At 34.6% G+C, this 15,000-nt stretch overlaps 1 protein-coding gene across 1 annotated transcript in view; it reads left to right on the top strand.

The window, feature by feature from the left end:
- The window catches only part of LOC135207434 (cilia- and flagella-associated protein 251-like), a 77,871-nt gene that overhangs the window by 62,739 nt on the left and 132 nt on the right, over positions 1-15,000 (top strand). The window contains exons 3-4 of the mRNA XM_064239159.1: positions 10,142-10,285; positions 12,548-12,691. Of these exons, the coding sequence (XP_064095229.1) occupies positions 10,142-10,285; positions 12,548-12,691 (288 nt within the window). The remainder of the gene's footprint in view (positions 1-10,141; positions 10,286-12,547; positions 12,692-15,000) is intronic.

Here is a 15,000-nt window from a genome sequence, read left to right as displayed (position 1 = left end):
CTCCATGGAGCCTGTGCAAGAAACATCAGCTACCTTGCAGTAAAAGTGGTACGAGCACCAACCTGAAGGAGTGATAGAAAACGATCAGGCAAAGATCCTCTGGGACTATGGTATCAGAACGGATAGGGTGATACGTGCAAACAGACCAGACGTGGACGTTGATTGACAAGGTCAAGAAGAAAGTATCACTCATTGATGTCGCAATACCATGGGACACCAGAGTTGAAGAGAAAGAGAGGGAAAAAATGGATAAGTATCAAGATCTGAAAATAGAAATAAGAAGGATATGGGATATGCCAGTGGAAATCGTACCCATCATCATAGGAGCACTAGGCACGATCCCAAGATCCCTGAAAAGGAATCTAGAAAAAACTAGAGACTGAAGTAGCTCCAGGACTCATGCAGAAGAGTGTGGGATCCTAGAAACGGCACATAGTAAGAAGAGTGATGGACTCCTAAGGAGGCAGGATGCAAACCCGGAACCCCACACTATAAATACCACCCAGTCGAATTGGAGGACTGTGATAGAGCAAAAAAAAAAAAAAAAAAAAAAAAAAAAATAATAATAATAATAATAATAATAATAATTCTTGTATCTTATCATTATCACTTTCATTAAAGTACTGACCATCAGAATTATTCTGCAATATCAATAGGAAAATAAATATTGCTCATAAAAAATACTTATAAAAAATAAAGGAAAAAACTTTCCGAATTTTGCAGCCCAAAATACTTCGCCCGCGGCCTGGGCCATAATGCATATTGTTGAATTGAATCGCACGTTCTGCAAAAGCGTAACGCCCCATCACCACGAAGCGAATAATTTCGGGTAAATGACGGATTGAATCACATTTCCCCTTAAAAAAGAAGAAAAAAAAAATCTATCCGCCCCTCGTCCGCACGGACGCCTATACTTAACTGCGAGATCGTAATGCTTTTCATTGAAATAACTAATTGTTGATTCGAACAATTGCGTAAATACTTGTATTATTATCGCTACTGCTGGATAAATTCTTATTGTTGCGTTTCGCGTATCGGTGGGGCTAGTATATATTGCCTCAAAATATTTGGTGATTTCGCCTCTTTTGTAGTCTGGATATTCCGAAATATGCGCGATATCTGCATATTTTTAAATATACACGAGGTCATTTGTTTATAAATACATCGGAGCTGATTATACGTATCCACATTACAAATTTCATTTCGCTTTTTGCGAATAGATAGCAAATGTTTCAGTTTCACAATTGGGGTTTTGATGATTATACTAAAACTCTCTACACAGTTTTATCCAAATTGCGTGCTCATATTACAGCCCAAATATATGTTTAGATATAAACGGGCTAAACTCTTTTATTACGCTTTCTGTTTAGAAAATTACAAAGGGTTTTGATTTTAAAATAAGATTTCTTTTTTTCTCTGTATCATTCACACATTTCAAACCTGTAATACAATTCTTTAACACAATTCAAAATTATCTGCCTCTCAGGTTTTTTATATCATTGTTATTTATATAAAATTACATGAGATTTTGATTTAGCTTAAAAATAAATTACGTATCTGTTTCAGCCTTTATCCTTCGAAGCTGTAAAAAAATTCTTCAATATGATTCCAAATTATATTTTTCTCTGATCTACAGAAGTGTATACATTAAATCATACATCATCTGGAATATTCTTGCTATGTATACAATTACAGACGATTTTTATTTACATTTCAAATAAGAATTTTTTTCTGTGTTTCAATCCATACCCTTCAAAGCTGATATAATATTTGTCTAACACCTTTCAAAACTACCTTTCTCTCAGTGTGTATAATACATCATACATTGTTCAAAAGCGCATGTATATCTTCTCTGTTTCACCCACTTCCTTGCCATTACGTATCATCCCAGAAACATCAGCTTCTCTCTCTCTCTCTCTCTCTCTCTCTCTCTCTCTCTCTCTCTCTCTCTCTCTCTCTCAAATGTTGCACGCTAAAAAATTCTCAAACAACACTTTTGACATTTTTACACAATTTCATACAGCATGTGTACACATTACACTATCCACCAACAACTACGCTTACACTCAAAAACACACAAACACAAAAACACATACACACACTCAACACACGACATTGCCTACATCTAATTTTCTACACCACGTGTACGTACTACACCTTCTACCAACACTCCAAACGCACACACACTCACACACACACACACAAACAACACACAACAAAAATCAACACAAACACCCAAATACAAACAAACACTTTCTCTTCTTCCCCATTCGCTCCTGCTGCTGTTGCTGCTGCTGATGTGTGTGTGTGTGTATGTGTGTGCGTGTGTGTGTATATGTGTGAGCGTGTGTGTGTGTGTATCAACATCATCATCCTGGGGGCAATTTTATATCGCCCCGAAATGACTTTATGTTTGAAAGACACCACCAGCTGTTTTATAACCCGTTCTCATTCCGGTAATGTAATTTCGCCTCGGCCTCCCGACAACGGATAGTCGTTGGAAGCGACTCCAAGATTGTCGTGCCACGGGGAAACGACCGCTGGATGCGAGCCGTGAACTCGACTTAAGTGGAGGAAGAGGAGAGAGGAGGGAGTAGGAGGAGACGAAGAAGAAGAAAAGAAGAAAAGAAGAAGAAGAGGAGAGAGAGAGAGAGAGAGAGAGAGAGAGAGAGAAGAACTATTAACGTAGGAGAATTGAGGATAGATTGCAGACATTAAAAAGGGAAAATGAAGAGCAGAGCAGAGAGAGAGAGAGAGAGAGAGAGAAAGGAATGATTAACGTAGGAGAAGTCAGGAGACATAGAAGGGAAAATGATGAGCAGAGAGAAAGGGAGGGAGAGAGAGAGTTTATTTTAGGAGAAGTAGCAGGAGCAGATATCAGGCAGAGGAGGATTAACCTGAGAGAGAGAGAGAGAGAGAGAGAGAGAGAGAGAGAGAGAGAGAGAGAGAGAATTAATTGCTGATCTGGTAGGAAGCGGGATTCTGCGAGATCTGTTACATACCTCTAAACGGAGAGAGAGAGAGAGAGAGAGAGAGAGAGAGAGAGAGAGAGCCCAGCTGGTTTAATTAAGAGAGACGAACTACAAAACAAGTTTGCCTGTTTGCGTTGCTCTTAGAATGGTTTAGGTTCTAAGGTCAAGAAACTGGAGTTTAAGTTTTATGTTTGGAATGAACACAACCGCTACTTAAAGATGAAGGATATATAAATGGTACTATCTTAAAATCAAGAAGAGCAATTACTAAAGATACAAGGAGGTTAAAATTTTTTAAAGTTTATTTTTTTTTATTAAGTAATTACAGTATCTTCTTTAAAAACAGAATTAGATTTAATTACAGCATCTTCCTTATGCAAGGAATTCGAATTAGTTACACCCCTCTCTTTATGAAAGGACTTAGAATTACAGCATCTTTGTAAAAATGAATTAGATTTAGTTACTGTATTTTGTTTATAAGAGGAATTAGAGTTTTTTTTTTTTTAAATCACGATTTTTAATCCGTCTTAAAATCATTATAATTTTTGCAACAACTATAATTCCCTTATTTTATCAATATGATTTTCTGAATGTCAATAACTTTACCATAGCATATGCTCATTATAAATACTATAATTAATGTACATTATTATTACTGTATGCTGCCGTCACTTTTATTCATTAATACAAAATAAAAAAAAATTTTAAGCACGTCAATATACGAATATCTCACCTGACCAACTCGCAACGTATCGGAAAATGTTGTCCTAAAATGCCAAACAGAGAGAGAGAGAGAGAGAGAGAGAGAGAGAGAGAGAGAGAGAGAGAGAGAGAGACTTACCATTTTACCGTAAGGGGAAAGGTTATCGTTATTACGTGAACCCCTCCCCTCCCCCTCCCCCATCTCCCATCCTTTTTTCAAGGGTCATTAAGAACTTGGCGCCACACGAGGGGTAAATGTTAGCATTAGCGAATTGCAAAGCAACCCCACCCCCCCTCCCCCTCTCTTAGATCTTGGGGAGGGGGTGGGGGTAGTATTAGGAGGGAGGATTAGAGTATAAAGGTGTTGTCTACAAATCCTTTAAAGGAGAGATGCACCGGGAAGTATATTAACACCTTTTTCGAATATTAAAGAGAGATTTTTAATAAATAAATAATTTCTTATCAGCGTCTCAGACGCGACTATTTGAAGACTATTTCTCTAAAACACTGTTAGTTAATTGGTTTTCATTACTACGGACTTAACTATCGGAAGTTTTACACTCCTGATAATTGTACTAAAAACAAGACTATTAGTCTATTTACTTAACTATGAGTCTATTTTTCAAATAGACTAATAGTTAAGTGCTTGTCAGTGCTTCAGGCTCAACTATCGAAGGAATAATACTGGAAAAGGACTATTTAATAGTGCTAGAAAAAATACTATTTTCCCAGCACACAAATAGCTAAGAATAACAGTACATAGCTTTTTAATAGTACCAGAAAAAGGCTATTTTCCTAATAGACAAATAGCTAAGAATAACGGTACATACCTTTTTAATTAATAATACCAGAAAAAAGACTATTTTCCCAGTACACAAATAGCTACGAATAACGGTATATACTTATTTGATATTGCCAGAAAAAAGGAGTATTTTCCCAATACACAAATAGCTAAGAATAACGGTATATACCTTTTTAATAATACCAGAAAAAAGACTATTTTCCCAATACACAAATAGCTAAGAATAACGGTATATACCTTTTTAATAATACCAGAAAAAAAGACTATTTTCCCAATACACAAATAGCTAAGAATAACGGTATATACTTATTTGATATTGCCAGAAAAAAGGAGTATTTTCCCAATACACAAATAGCTAAGAATAACGGTATATACCTTTTTAATAATACCAGAAAAAAAGACTATTTTCCCTCCCAATACACAAATGGCCTCCAAGAATCCCACGGTAATAAGAATACTTATTTGATAATTGCCAGGAAAAAAGGAGTATTTTTCCCAATACACAAATAGCTAAGAATAACGGTATATACCTTTTTAATAATACCAGAAAAAAAGACTATTTTCCCAATACACGAATACCTAAGAATACCTGTACATACTCATCTTCATTCTTCAATTACCCATCAAAGTTAAAGAAGCATGAGTAACATTCCGTGAGTAAACATTAACCCTCATGATGTAGCTATAAAAAAAAAAGATAAAACTCTTAACTCAGGGAGAAACGCTTCCATTTGTCACATCGAAGCGCCACTTATTCTCGTTCAGAAGCCCCACAATGCAAATACTATAATAATAATCTCAAAGGGGAATACAGACATTCCTTTGGCGAAATGACGCTCTTGAAATCGATGGATATAACCCGCGTTGGGTTTTCATAATTTCTTTCGCCGTGCCATCATGCACTTTCTTTTTTCTTTATTTTTTTCTGTGGTATTCCTACTTTCCTTTTTTTTTTTGTTTTTTTCTGTCTATTCTTGTCTTTGTGTGTGTTAGACATATTCCTGTTTTGGATTTTATTTTTTTATGTCTGTTAAAGTCTTTGTGTGTGCGAGACATATTCCTGTGTTAGATTTTACTTTTTTTATGTCTTTTAATGTCTGTGTGTACGATACATATTCCACACATTCCTTTGTTAGTTTTCATTGCTTTTCTGTCTATTCTTGTCTGTGTGTGCGAGACATTCCTGTGTTAGTTTTTATTTTTTTCTGCCTATTGATGTCTTTGTGTGTGCTAGACATATTCCTGTGTTAGTTTTCATTGTTTTTCAGTCTATTCTTGTCTTAGTGTGTGCGAGACATATTCCTTTATTAGTTTTTATTTTTTTCTACTTGTTCTTGTTTTTGTTTGCTAGACATATTCCTGTGTTAGTTTTAAGCTTGAGTGAATGTTTTGTGAGATTATAAATTTAAATTGATGATCATCCTATCTGGGAAAGTATTGGGGTAATGTGAAGTTCTTTGGTAATATCTTTGTTTCTGTCGAAAGGTCGTCTTCAGTATAAGTAAATTTCATAATAGATAAATAGGAAATTAAATAAATAATTAATAATTTAAATAAATTGATAAATAAATGAAAGACATAAATGAACAAAAATTATATATAAATAAATAAAAATAAAAGTTTTGTGATAATTAATAAGTCTACTATTGTAAGGACGTGTTTAGTACACATAAGACATTGTACTGAGACAAAATTCATAATAAATAAAATAAATAAATAAGTAAGTCAATCAACAAGTAAATAAGGGAATAAACTATTACATAAATAAAAAAATAAATGAGCACTTAAGTGAATAAATAATTTAATGAATAGATGACTAGAAAGAAAGAAAGAAAAAATGAATTGATAAATAAATGTTGAAATAATTAAATTGATTATACAAAAAAAATGAATGAACGATAAATTAACTTTAAATGATTTAGTAAATCAAGAAAATAAAAACAAGATATGAATAATAAATGAAAATAAATGAAGTCTAAATAATTTAGCATAACTACAATAAAAAACAGTATTATATGAATAATATAAATGAAAATAAACTTGAAACATGCACAATCAAGGACGTACATTTCGACTTCCCTTTTCGTTCATAATTATGAAATTAATCAACGCTAAAACTGACAGAACAAAATATGACACAGACCAACACCGGAAGCTTCAAGCTTTTATGAATGAGGCTTCGTTATTCACTCGGGAACCCCAATTGGCCTTTTCCTTGTGATGTAAGTTACACATCGATTAACTTTTAAGTGGCTTCCATAAAAAGCAGTAAGCGTCGTAAACATACACGCACGTAAACGTACACATACGGATACACACACGGCCACACATCACACACGGATACACACACATTATATATATATATATCATACTATATACATATATGTATATATTTTTTTTTCTTAAGCGTTTATGCGTTATTCATTATGTGTTATTCATTAAAGATTTCAGATGCAAATTCTGGAAAAGTTTATCAAAATGTGTCACTGAATTACACTGATCAAAGTAAACAATTGCCTTATTCCAAACATTATTATTATTATTATTATATTATTATTTTATTTTATTATTATTATTATTATTATTATTACATGCAGTTTTGTTAATTGGTAAAATGCGAATCATTAATAAAACCCAACTCATAAAAAAAAACAACAGCTAAAGTCAAAATGAACATAATTCACTCATATCAACCCCCCTGACAATAATCATTTTCTTCCATTTTTCCCACCAAATATCGTTCTTTTTTTTCTCTATTACGAGAAAGTCTTCAGTCGAGGGTGCTCTGCCTTGAATTGAAGTCCTCTTGGTTTATGTAACACCTGGTGTCATTAAGACCCGTGCCACTTATTATGATGATGAAGGATATTCTTATACAATATGTCATTTTACACGTCGGCTTATGGTGGTTATTTTCATACCAATGTAGTATGATTTATTGCAGGCAGGTAAATGGCTTTTAATTATAGAGGCGGTTCTTTTAGCTTGACGATACATTTTGGAGTAATTGGATTGGAATTTTTCATAAGGTTTGTTGTGTGTGTAAATATATATATATATATATATATATATATATATATATATATATATATATTATATATATATATATATATATATATATATATATATATCATATATATATATATATATATATATATATATATATATGTATGTAGTATATATATATATATATATATATATATATATATATATATATATATATATATATATATTTATACACGCACATATGTATATATAAATGGAAGTATTCGACACACAATGACGTCAGGTACAGGTACAGAAATAAATTACTGACATACATCAGGATCGAATCCAGGTCTTTCAATTGAAAGAGAAGAGTTTGATCCTAATGTGAGTCAGATATATATATAGATATATATATATATATATATTATATATATATATATATATCTATATATATATATAATATATATATATATACATATATATACAAATCAGTAAAAAATCTGTTTTCCTACCAGAGAGAAGTTACTACTCCTTACGTGCCTATCTTGCTGTTAAGTTTCAGATATACGTCCCTTAGAAGATATTATAACCACTTTTTCACGCGATACTTAGTTCAAAAGTGTAGGCAAGTACATAAGTGGTACTAAGTTTCGAACTGAAAAAAAATAGAATATTTTTACTGCCACGGTGTGGTTGGTAAAACTGGGTGCTTGAAACTCAGAGGACGTGAGTTCCAATCCTCCTTGAGAGGTAAAGTATTGCTTTGAACTTTTACCCATTTCTTTTTTGTCTGTAATTCATTAACAACTTGAAAGCTACTGAACTTAAAAAAAAATTATTCATATTTTATAAGAGTGACGTTTATACAAAAATCTACTTCAGTGTCATTCTTAAACACATGGGTACACTAAGCTATATATTTCCAATATATGACGACAGGTCTTTGAAAAGAACGTGCTATTCAGAAAAAGACATTGAAATCATTGAATATCTGCTTAAAAAAGGTACAGCAAAAGAGGGACTTTAATACTTTGGAAACACGAAGGACTTTGCAATTTTTAGTTCAAAAGGGTGTCGTGTCTATTGTGCGTATATGTGTATGTGTGTATGAAGTGGGTAGTATTGTAGGAGTATCTCTCAAGCAGGTTCATCACTGGTTAAGCATTTCAAAGTGTGAATGTTACAATGATGGTTTATTCCTGTCTTTCTGGAGTCACATACCCTATTAGTCTATTTACAGATATTATGAACGAAGATTTAGTTCTTACAATACTCGCAGTATATAATATATATATATATATATATATATATATATATATATATGATATATATATATATATATATATATAGGTACGTATGAATGTACATACATGCATACATACATATACAAATACATATACATACATGCCCTCTATAACAAGCCAGAAAAACGTGATGAACAATAGAAAACACTGGCCATCGTACTGCTATAAACTCAATTATTTTTTCAATTCCCAAGAATATTCGAAAAAAATATTTTTCTGCACAGAGGAATTTCCACGGACGACCTAATGACTTTTCAATATTTGATTACACAGATCTGGATGCTTTCTAAATAAGAGAGTAGTGAGTCGATGTATTATTTTCCAACTACTTTCTAAGTGAAAGTTTACAGGCAAAGAAGACAGATGTTTGAATGAGTTATATGTATTCGTGGTAGTATGGGATCGCGTTTGTAAAGTTCGTCCAACAGCTGTGTTTGGGTGCTACCTGTGTCGGCTAAGGGGTCAAGAAAGGTCACATGGCTCTCAGAGAGAGAGAGAGAGAGAGAGAGAGAGAGAGAGAGAGAGAGGAGAGAATGTGTATGTTTTGTGAGTATATTAGGAGTAAAGTTATTACATACGTTGCAATGGTATCCCCCCTCTCTCTCTCTCTCTCTCTCTCTCTCTCTCTCTCTCTCTCTTGCGAAATATGTGCAAATTTTTTTTACCAACAGGGGTTACTGATATCCACTGCTATCAATAAAAAATTTGCGTGTGAAGTAATTCTTGAAAAATACAGAATGTCTTTCAGGAATAGCTACAAAATTTTGCATATGGAGATATAATTTGCTTTTCCCACAGTAAACTTGCTTTAAACCTTCCGTCTTTAAGTCATTTGATTCTCATAGAAAAAAAAAATATATAGCATCAGTAGAAGAAAAAAAAACATGTCAGTCGATACAAATATTTTTGTTTTTACAAGCTACCAATAAATATCAAGCTATAATTATCCTTCGGTGGTGCAAAGATTGGTAAATTTATTATGTTTTTTTTGGTTCATCTAGAACAACGTTTACCAGTGAAAGTGAGCAATAAACCTATTTCTCAATTTTGTAATGAATAGTCACTGGTTCTCATTTCGATCTCATTTTCGGATCACTTCAAAACAGCGACTTTCGTAATAAACATTTCTTCTGGAGTTGTACATTAACTCTCGCTCGGTATTACTCTGATGTGAATCCCCACGGCCCGTTCACCCTACTTACCGACCCCCCCCAACCCCCCACACCCCAACCCGCTTTAACGATACAGCACTCAGCATTCTTCTTCTTCAAAAAAATATTTCCGCCGACCCCCGTCCTTCCACAAACCCGAACTAAGCGCAATTGCTTTTGTAGACGAGTAAAATAAGTTTTGCTGCTCTGCTCTCCCAACAGCGAGGAGGAGGAGGAGGAGGAGCCGGAGGAGGAGGAGCAGCAGGAGGAGGAGAAGGAGGAGGAGGAGGAGGAGAAAGAACAAAGGCAAAAGCAAAAGCAGCAGCATTTGAGAACAAATGATAATCATCATTTATCTCGAAGGAGGTACATTACGATACAGTCTAAAACGCCCCACCACCAGGGTAAAGGAAAAAAAAAAAAAGTCGGTAGTGCGGCGCAGATGATACAATATATTTTCTTACATGAGGTCCTTTGCAGCTTTGCCAAAGCGGTTTGGGCCCATTCACTAAATCTATTTCTAATGTGCTGAGAGGATACATTTTTCTCCTCCGTCTCTTCTCTCTCCCTCTCTGTCTCATTTACCTCCTCCTCCTCCTCCTCTATCTCTCTCTCTCTCTCTCTCTCTCTCTCTCTCTCTCAAGGAAGATATACAAGCTGCATATCAGGACTTGGGTTTGTTATTTGTTCGTCTTTCAAATTTAATCTCTTTCGTAGATATGCCTCATTTAAAGGAAACTTGTATACCCCTAAAGTATAAGTTTTATAGGACTTATGACTCCGAGCAATGTACTGATATTATTACAATTTTTAAAACAGACAAACAGACAGACATACACACGACATATATGTATCCTTAAACCACGGTAGCGAGGTAAGTGAAACAAGGACTTGGAACAAGTACTTTCGTCGTATGTTCAACATTTTCCAGTTCACTCAATGTAACAGAAAATGAGAGACCTTTAAATGCAAAAACAGAAAGAGGGGGCGGGGTTACAGTTTGTTAATCTGGGAGGCGTGTTCTTTAAGAAAAAGAGATAAGGAAAGAGGATCAGGGTATGATCCAGGACGGAGATTTAAATTCCTTGTTGAGTGTAGCAGCAATAAAAATGGACTCCAACAGATTCCTTTTTTGGTGAGCTTTATACACACAAATATATGTATATATATATATATAAATATAAATATATACATATATACATAAATATATATATATATATATATATATATATGTATATTTATTATATATATATATATATTATTTATATATATATATATATAATATATATATATATAGGTACGTATGAATGTACATACATGCATACATACATATACAAATACATATACATACATGCCCTCTATAACAAGCCAGAAAAACGTGATGAACAATAGAAAACACTGGCCATCGTACTGCTATAACTCAATTATTTTTCAATTCCCAAGAATATTCGAAAAAAAATATTTTTCTGCACAGAGGAATTTCCACGGACGACCTAATGACTTTTCAATATTTGATTACACAGATCTGGATGCTTTCTAAATAAGAGAGTAGTGAGTCGAGTGTATTACCAACTACTTTCTAAGTGAAAGTTTACAGGCAAAGAAGACAGATGTTTGATGAGTATATGTATTCGTGGTAGTATGGGGATCGCGTTTGTAAAGTTCGTCCAACAGCTGTGTTTGGGTGCTACCTGTGTCGGCTAAGGGGTCAAGAAAGGTCACATGGCTCTCAGAGAGAGAGAGAGAGAGAGAGAGAGAGAGAGAGAGAGAGAGAGAGAATTTGTGTATGTTTTGTGAGTATATTAGGAGTAAAGTTATTACATACGTTGCAATGGTACCCCCCCCCCCCCCCCCCTCTCTCTCTCTCTCTCTCTCTCTCTCTCTCTCTCTCTCTCTGCGAAATATGTGCAAATTTTTTTTTACCAACAGGGGTTACTGATATCCTGCTATCAAATAAAAATTTGCGTGTGAAGTAATTCTTGAAAAATACAGAATGTCTTTCAGGAATAGCTACAAAATTTTGCATATGGAGATATAATTTGCTTTTCCCACAGTAAACTTGCTTTAAACCTTCCGTCTTTAAGTCATTTGATTCTCATAAAAAAAAAAAAATATATAGCATCAGTAGAAGAAAAAAAAACATGTCAGTCGATACAAATATTTTTGTTTTTACAAGCTACCAATAAATATCAAGCTATAATTATCCTTCGGTGGTGCAAAGATTGGTAAATTTATTATGTTTTTTTTGGTTCATCTAGAACAACGTTTACCAGTGAAAGTGAGCAATAAACCTATTTCTCAATTTTGTAATGAATAGTCACTGGTTCTCATTTCGATCTCATTTTCGGATCACTTCAAAACAGCGACTTTCGTAATAAACATTTCTTCTGGAGTTGTACATTAACTCTCGCTCGGTATTACTCTGATGTGAATCCCCGGCCCGTTCACCCTACTTACCGCCCCCCCCCAACCCCCACACCCCCAACCCGCTTTAACGATACAGCATCAGCATTCTTCTTCTTCAAAAAAATATTTTCCGCCGACCCCCGTCCTTCCACAAACCCGAACTAAGCGCAATTGCTTTTGTAGACGAGTAAAATAAGTTTTGCTGCTCTGCTCTCCCAACAGCGAGGAGGAGGAGGAGGAGGAGCCGGAGGAGGAGGAGCAGCAGGAGGAGGAGAAGGAGGAGGAGGAGGCGGAGAAAGAACAAAGGCAAAAGCAAAAAGCAGCAGCATTGAGAACAATTGATAATCATCATTTATCTCGAAGGAGGTACATTACGATACCAGTCTAAAAACGCCCCACCACCAGGGTAAAGGAAAAAAAAAAAAAAAAAGTCGGTAGTGCGGCGCAGATGATACAATATATTTTCTACAATGAGGTCCTTTGCAGCTTTGCAAAGCGGTTTGGGCCCATTCACTAAATCTATTTCTAAGTGCTGAGAGGATACATTTTTCTCCTCCGTCTCTTCTCTCTCTCTGTCTCATTTCACCTCCTCCTCCTCCTCCTCTATCTCTCTCTCTCTCTCTCTCTCTCTCTCTCTCTCAAGGAAGATATACAAGCTGCCATATCAGGACTTGGGTTTGTTATTTGTTCGTCTTTCAAATTTAATCTCTTTCGTAAGATTATGCCTCATTTAAAGGAAACTTGTATACCCCTAAAGTATAAGTTTTTATAGGACTTATGACTCCGAGCAATGTACTGATATTATTTACAATTTTTAAACAGAAACAAAGAGGAAGACATACACACGCCACATATAATGTATCCTTAAAACCACGGTAGCGAGGTAAGTGAAACAAGGACTTGGAACAAGTACTTTCGTCGTATGTTCAACATTTTCCAGTTCACTCAATGTAACAGAAAATGAGAGACCTTTAAATGCAAAACAGAAAGAGGGGGCGGGGTTACAGTTTGTTAATCTGGGAGGGCGTGTTCTTAAGAAAAAGAGATAGGAAAGAGGATCAGGGTATGATCCAGGACGGAGATTTAAATTCCTTGTGAGTGTAGCAGCAATAAAAATGGACTCCAACAGATTTCCTTTTTTGGTGAGCTTTATACACACAAAATATGTGCATATATATATATAAATATAAATATATACATTATATATACATAATATATATATATATATATATATATATATATTATATATTAGATATATTAGATATATATATATATATATATATATATATATATATATATATATATATATATATATATATATATATATAGGTACGTATGAATGTACATACATGCATACATACATATTACAAATACATATACATACATGCCCTCCTATAACAAGCCAGAAAAAAACGTGATGAACAATAGAAAACACTGGCCATCGTACTGCTATAACTCAATTATTTTCAATTCCCAAGAATATTCGTAAAAAAAAATATTTTTCTGCACAGAGGAATTTCCACGGACGACCTAATGACTTTTCAATATTTGATTACACAGATCTGGATGCTTTCTAAATAAGAGAGTAGTGAGTCGAGTGTATTACCAACTACTTTCTAAGTGAAAGTTTACAGGCAAAGAAGACAGATGTTTGAATGAGTTATATGTATTCGTGGTAGTATGGGATCGCGTTTGTAAAGTTCGATTCCAACAGCTGTGTTTGGGTGCTACCTGTGTCGGCTAAGGGGTCAAGAAAGGTCACATGGCTCTCAGAGGGAGAGACCCCGAGAGAGAGAGAGAGAGAGAGGAGAGAGAGGAGAGAGAGAGAATTTGTGTATGTTTTGTGAGTATATTAGGAGTAAAGTTATTACTACGTTGCAATGGACCCCCTAACCCCCCCTCTCTCTCTCTCTTCTCTCTCTCTCCTCTCTCTCTCTCTCTCTCTCTCTGCGAAATATGTGCAAATTTTTTTTTACCAACAGGGGTTACTGATATCCTGCTATCAAATAAAAATTTGCGTGTGAAGTAATTCTTGAAAAATACAGAATGTCTTTCAGGAATAGCTACAAAATTTTGCATATGGAGATAATAATTTGCTTTCCCTACAGTAAACTTGCTTTAAACCTTCCGTCTTTAAGTCATTTGATTCTCATAAAAAAAAAAATATATAGCATCAGTAGAAGAAAAAAAAACATGTCAGTCGATACAAATATTTTTGTTTTTACAACGCTACCAATAAATATCAAGCTATAATTATCCTTCGGTGGTGCAAAGATTGGTAAATTTATTATGTTTTTTTTTGGTCATCTAGCCACACGTTTACCAGTGAAAGTGAGCAATAAACCTATTTCTCAATTTGTAATGAATAGTCACTGGTTCTCATTCGATCTCATTTTCGGATCACTTCAAAACAGGCGACTTTCGTAATAAACATTTCTTCTGGAGTTGTACATTAACTCTCGCTCGGTATTTACTCTGATGTGAATCCCCGGCCCGTTCACCCTACTTACCGCCCCCCCCCAACCCCCCACCACCCACAACCCCCGCTTTAACGATACAGCACTCAGCATTTTCTTCTTCTTCAAAAAAATATTTCCCGCCGACCCCCGTCCTTCCACAAACCCGAAACTAAGCGCAATTGCTTTGTAGACGAGTAAAATAAGTTTTTGCTGCTC

The sequence above is a fragment of the Macrobrachium nipponense genome, chromosome 32 (genome assembly GCF_015104395.2).
Source record: "Macrobrachium nipponense isolate FS-2020 chromosome 32, ASM1510439v2, whole genome shotgun sequence".
Taxonomy (NCBI): domain Eukaryota; kingdom Metazoa; phylum Arthropoda; class Malacostraca; order Decapoda; family Palaemonidae; genus Macrobrachium; species Macrobrachium nipponense.
Note: the sequence above shows the minus strand (reverse complement) of the source record. Positions and strands in the feature narration are given on the sequence as shown.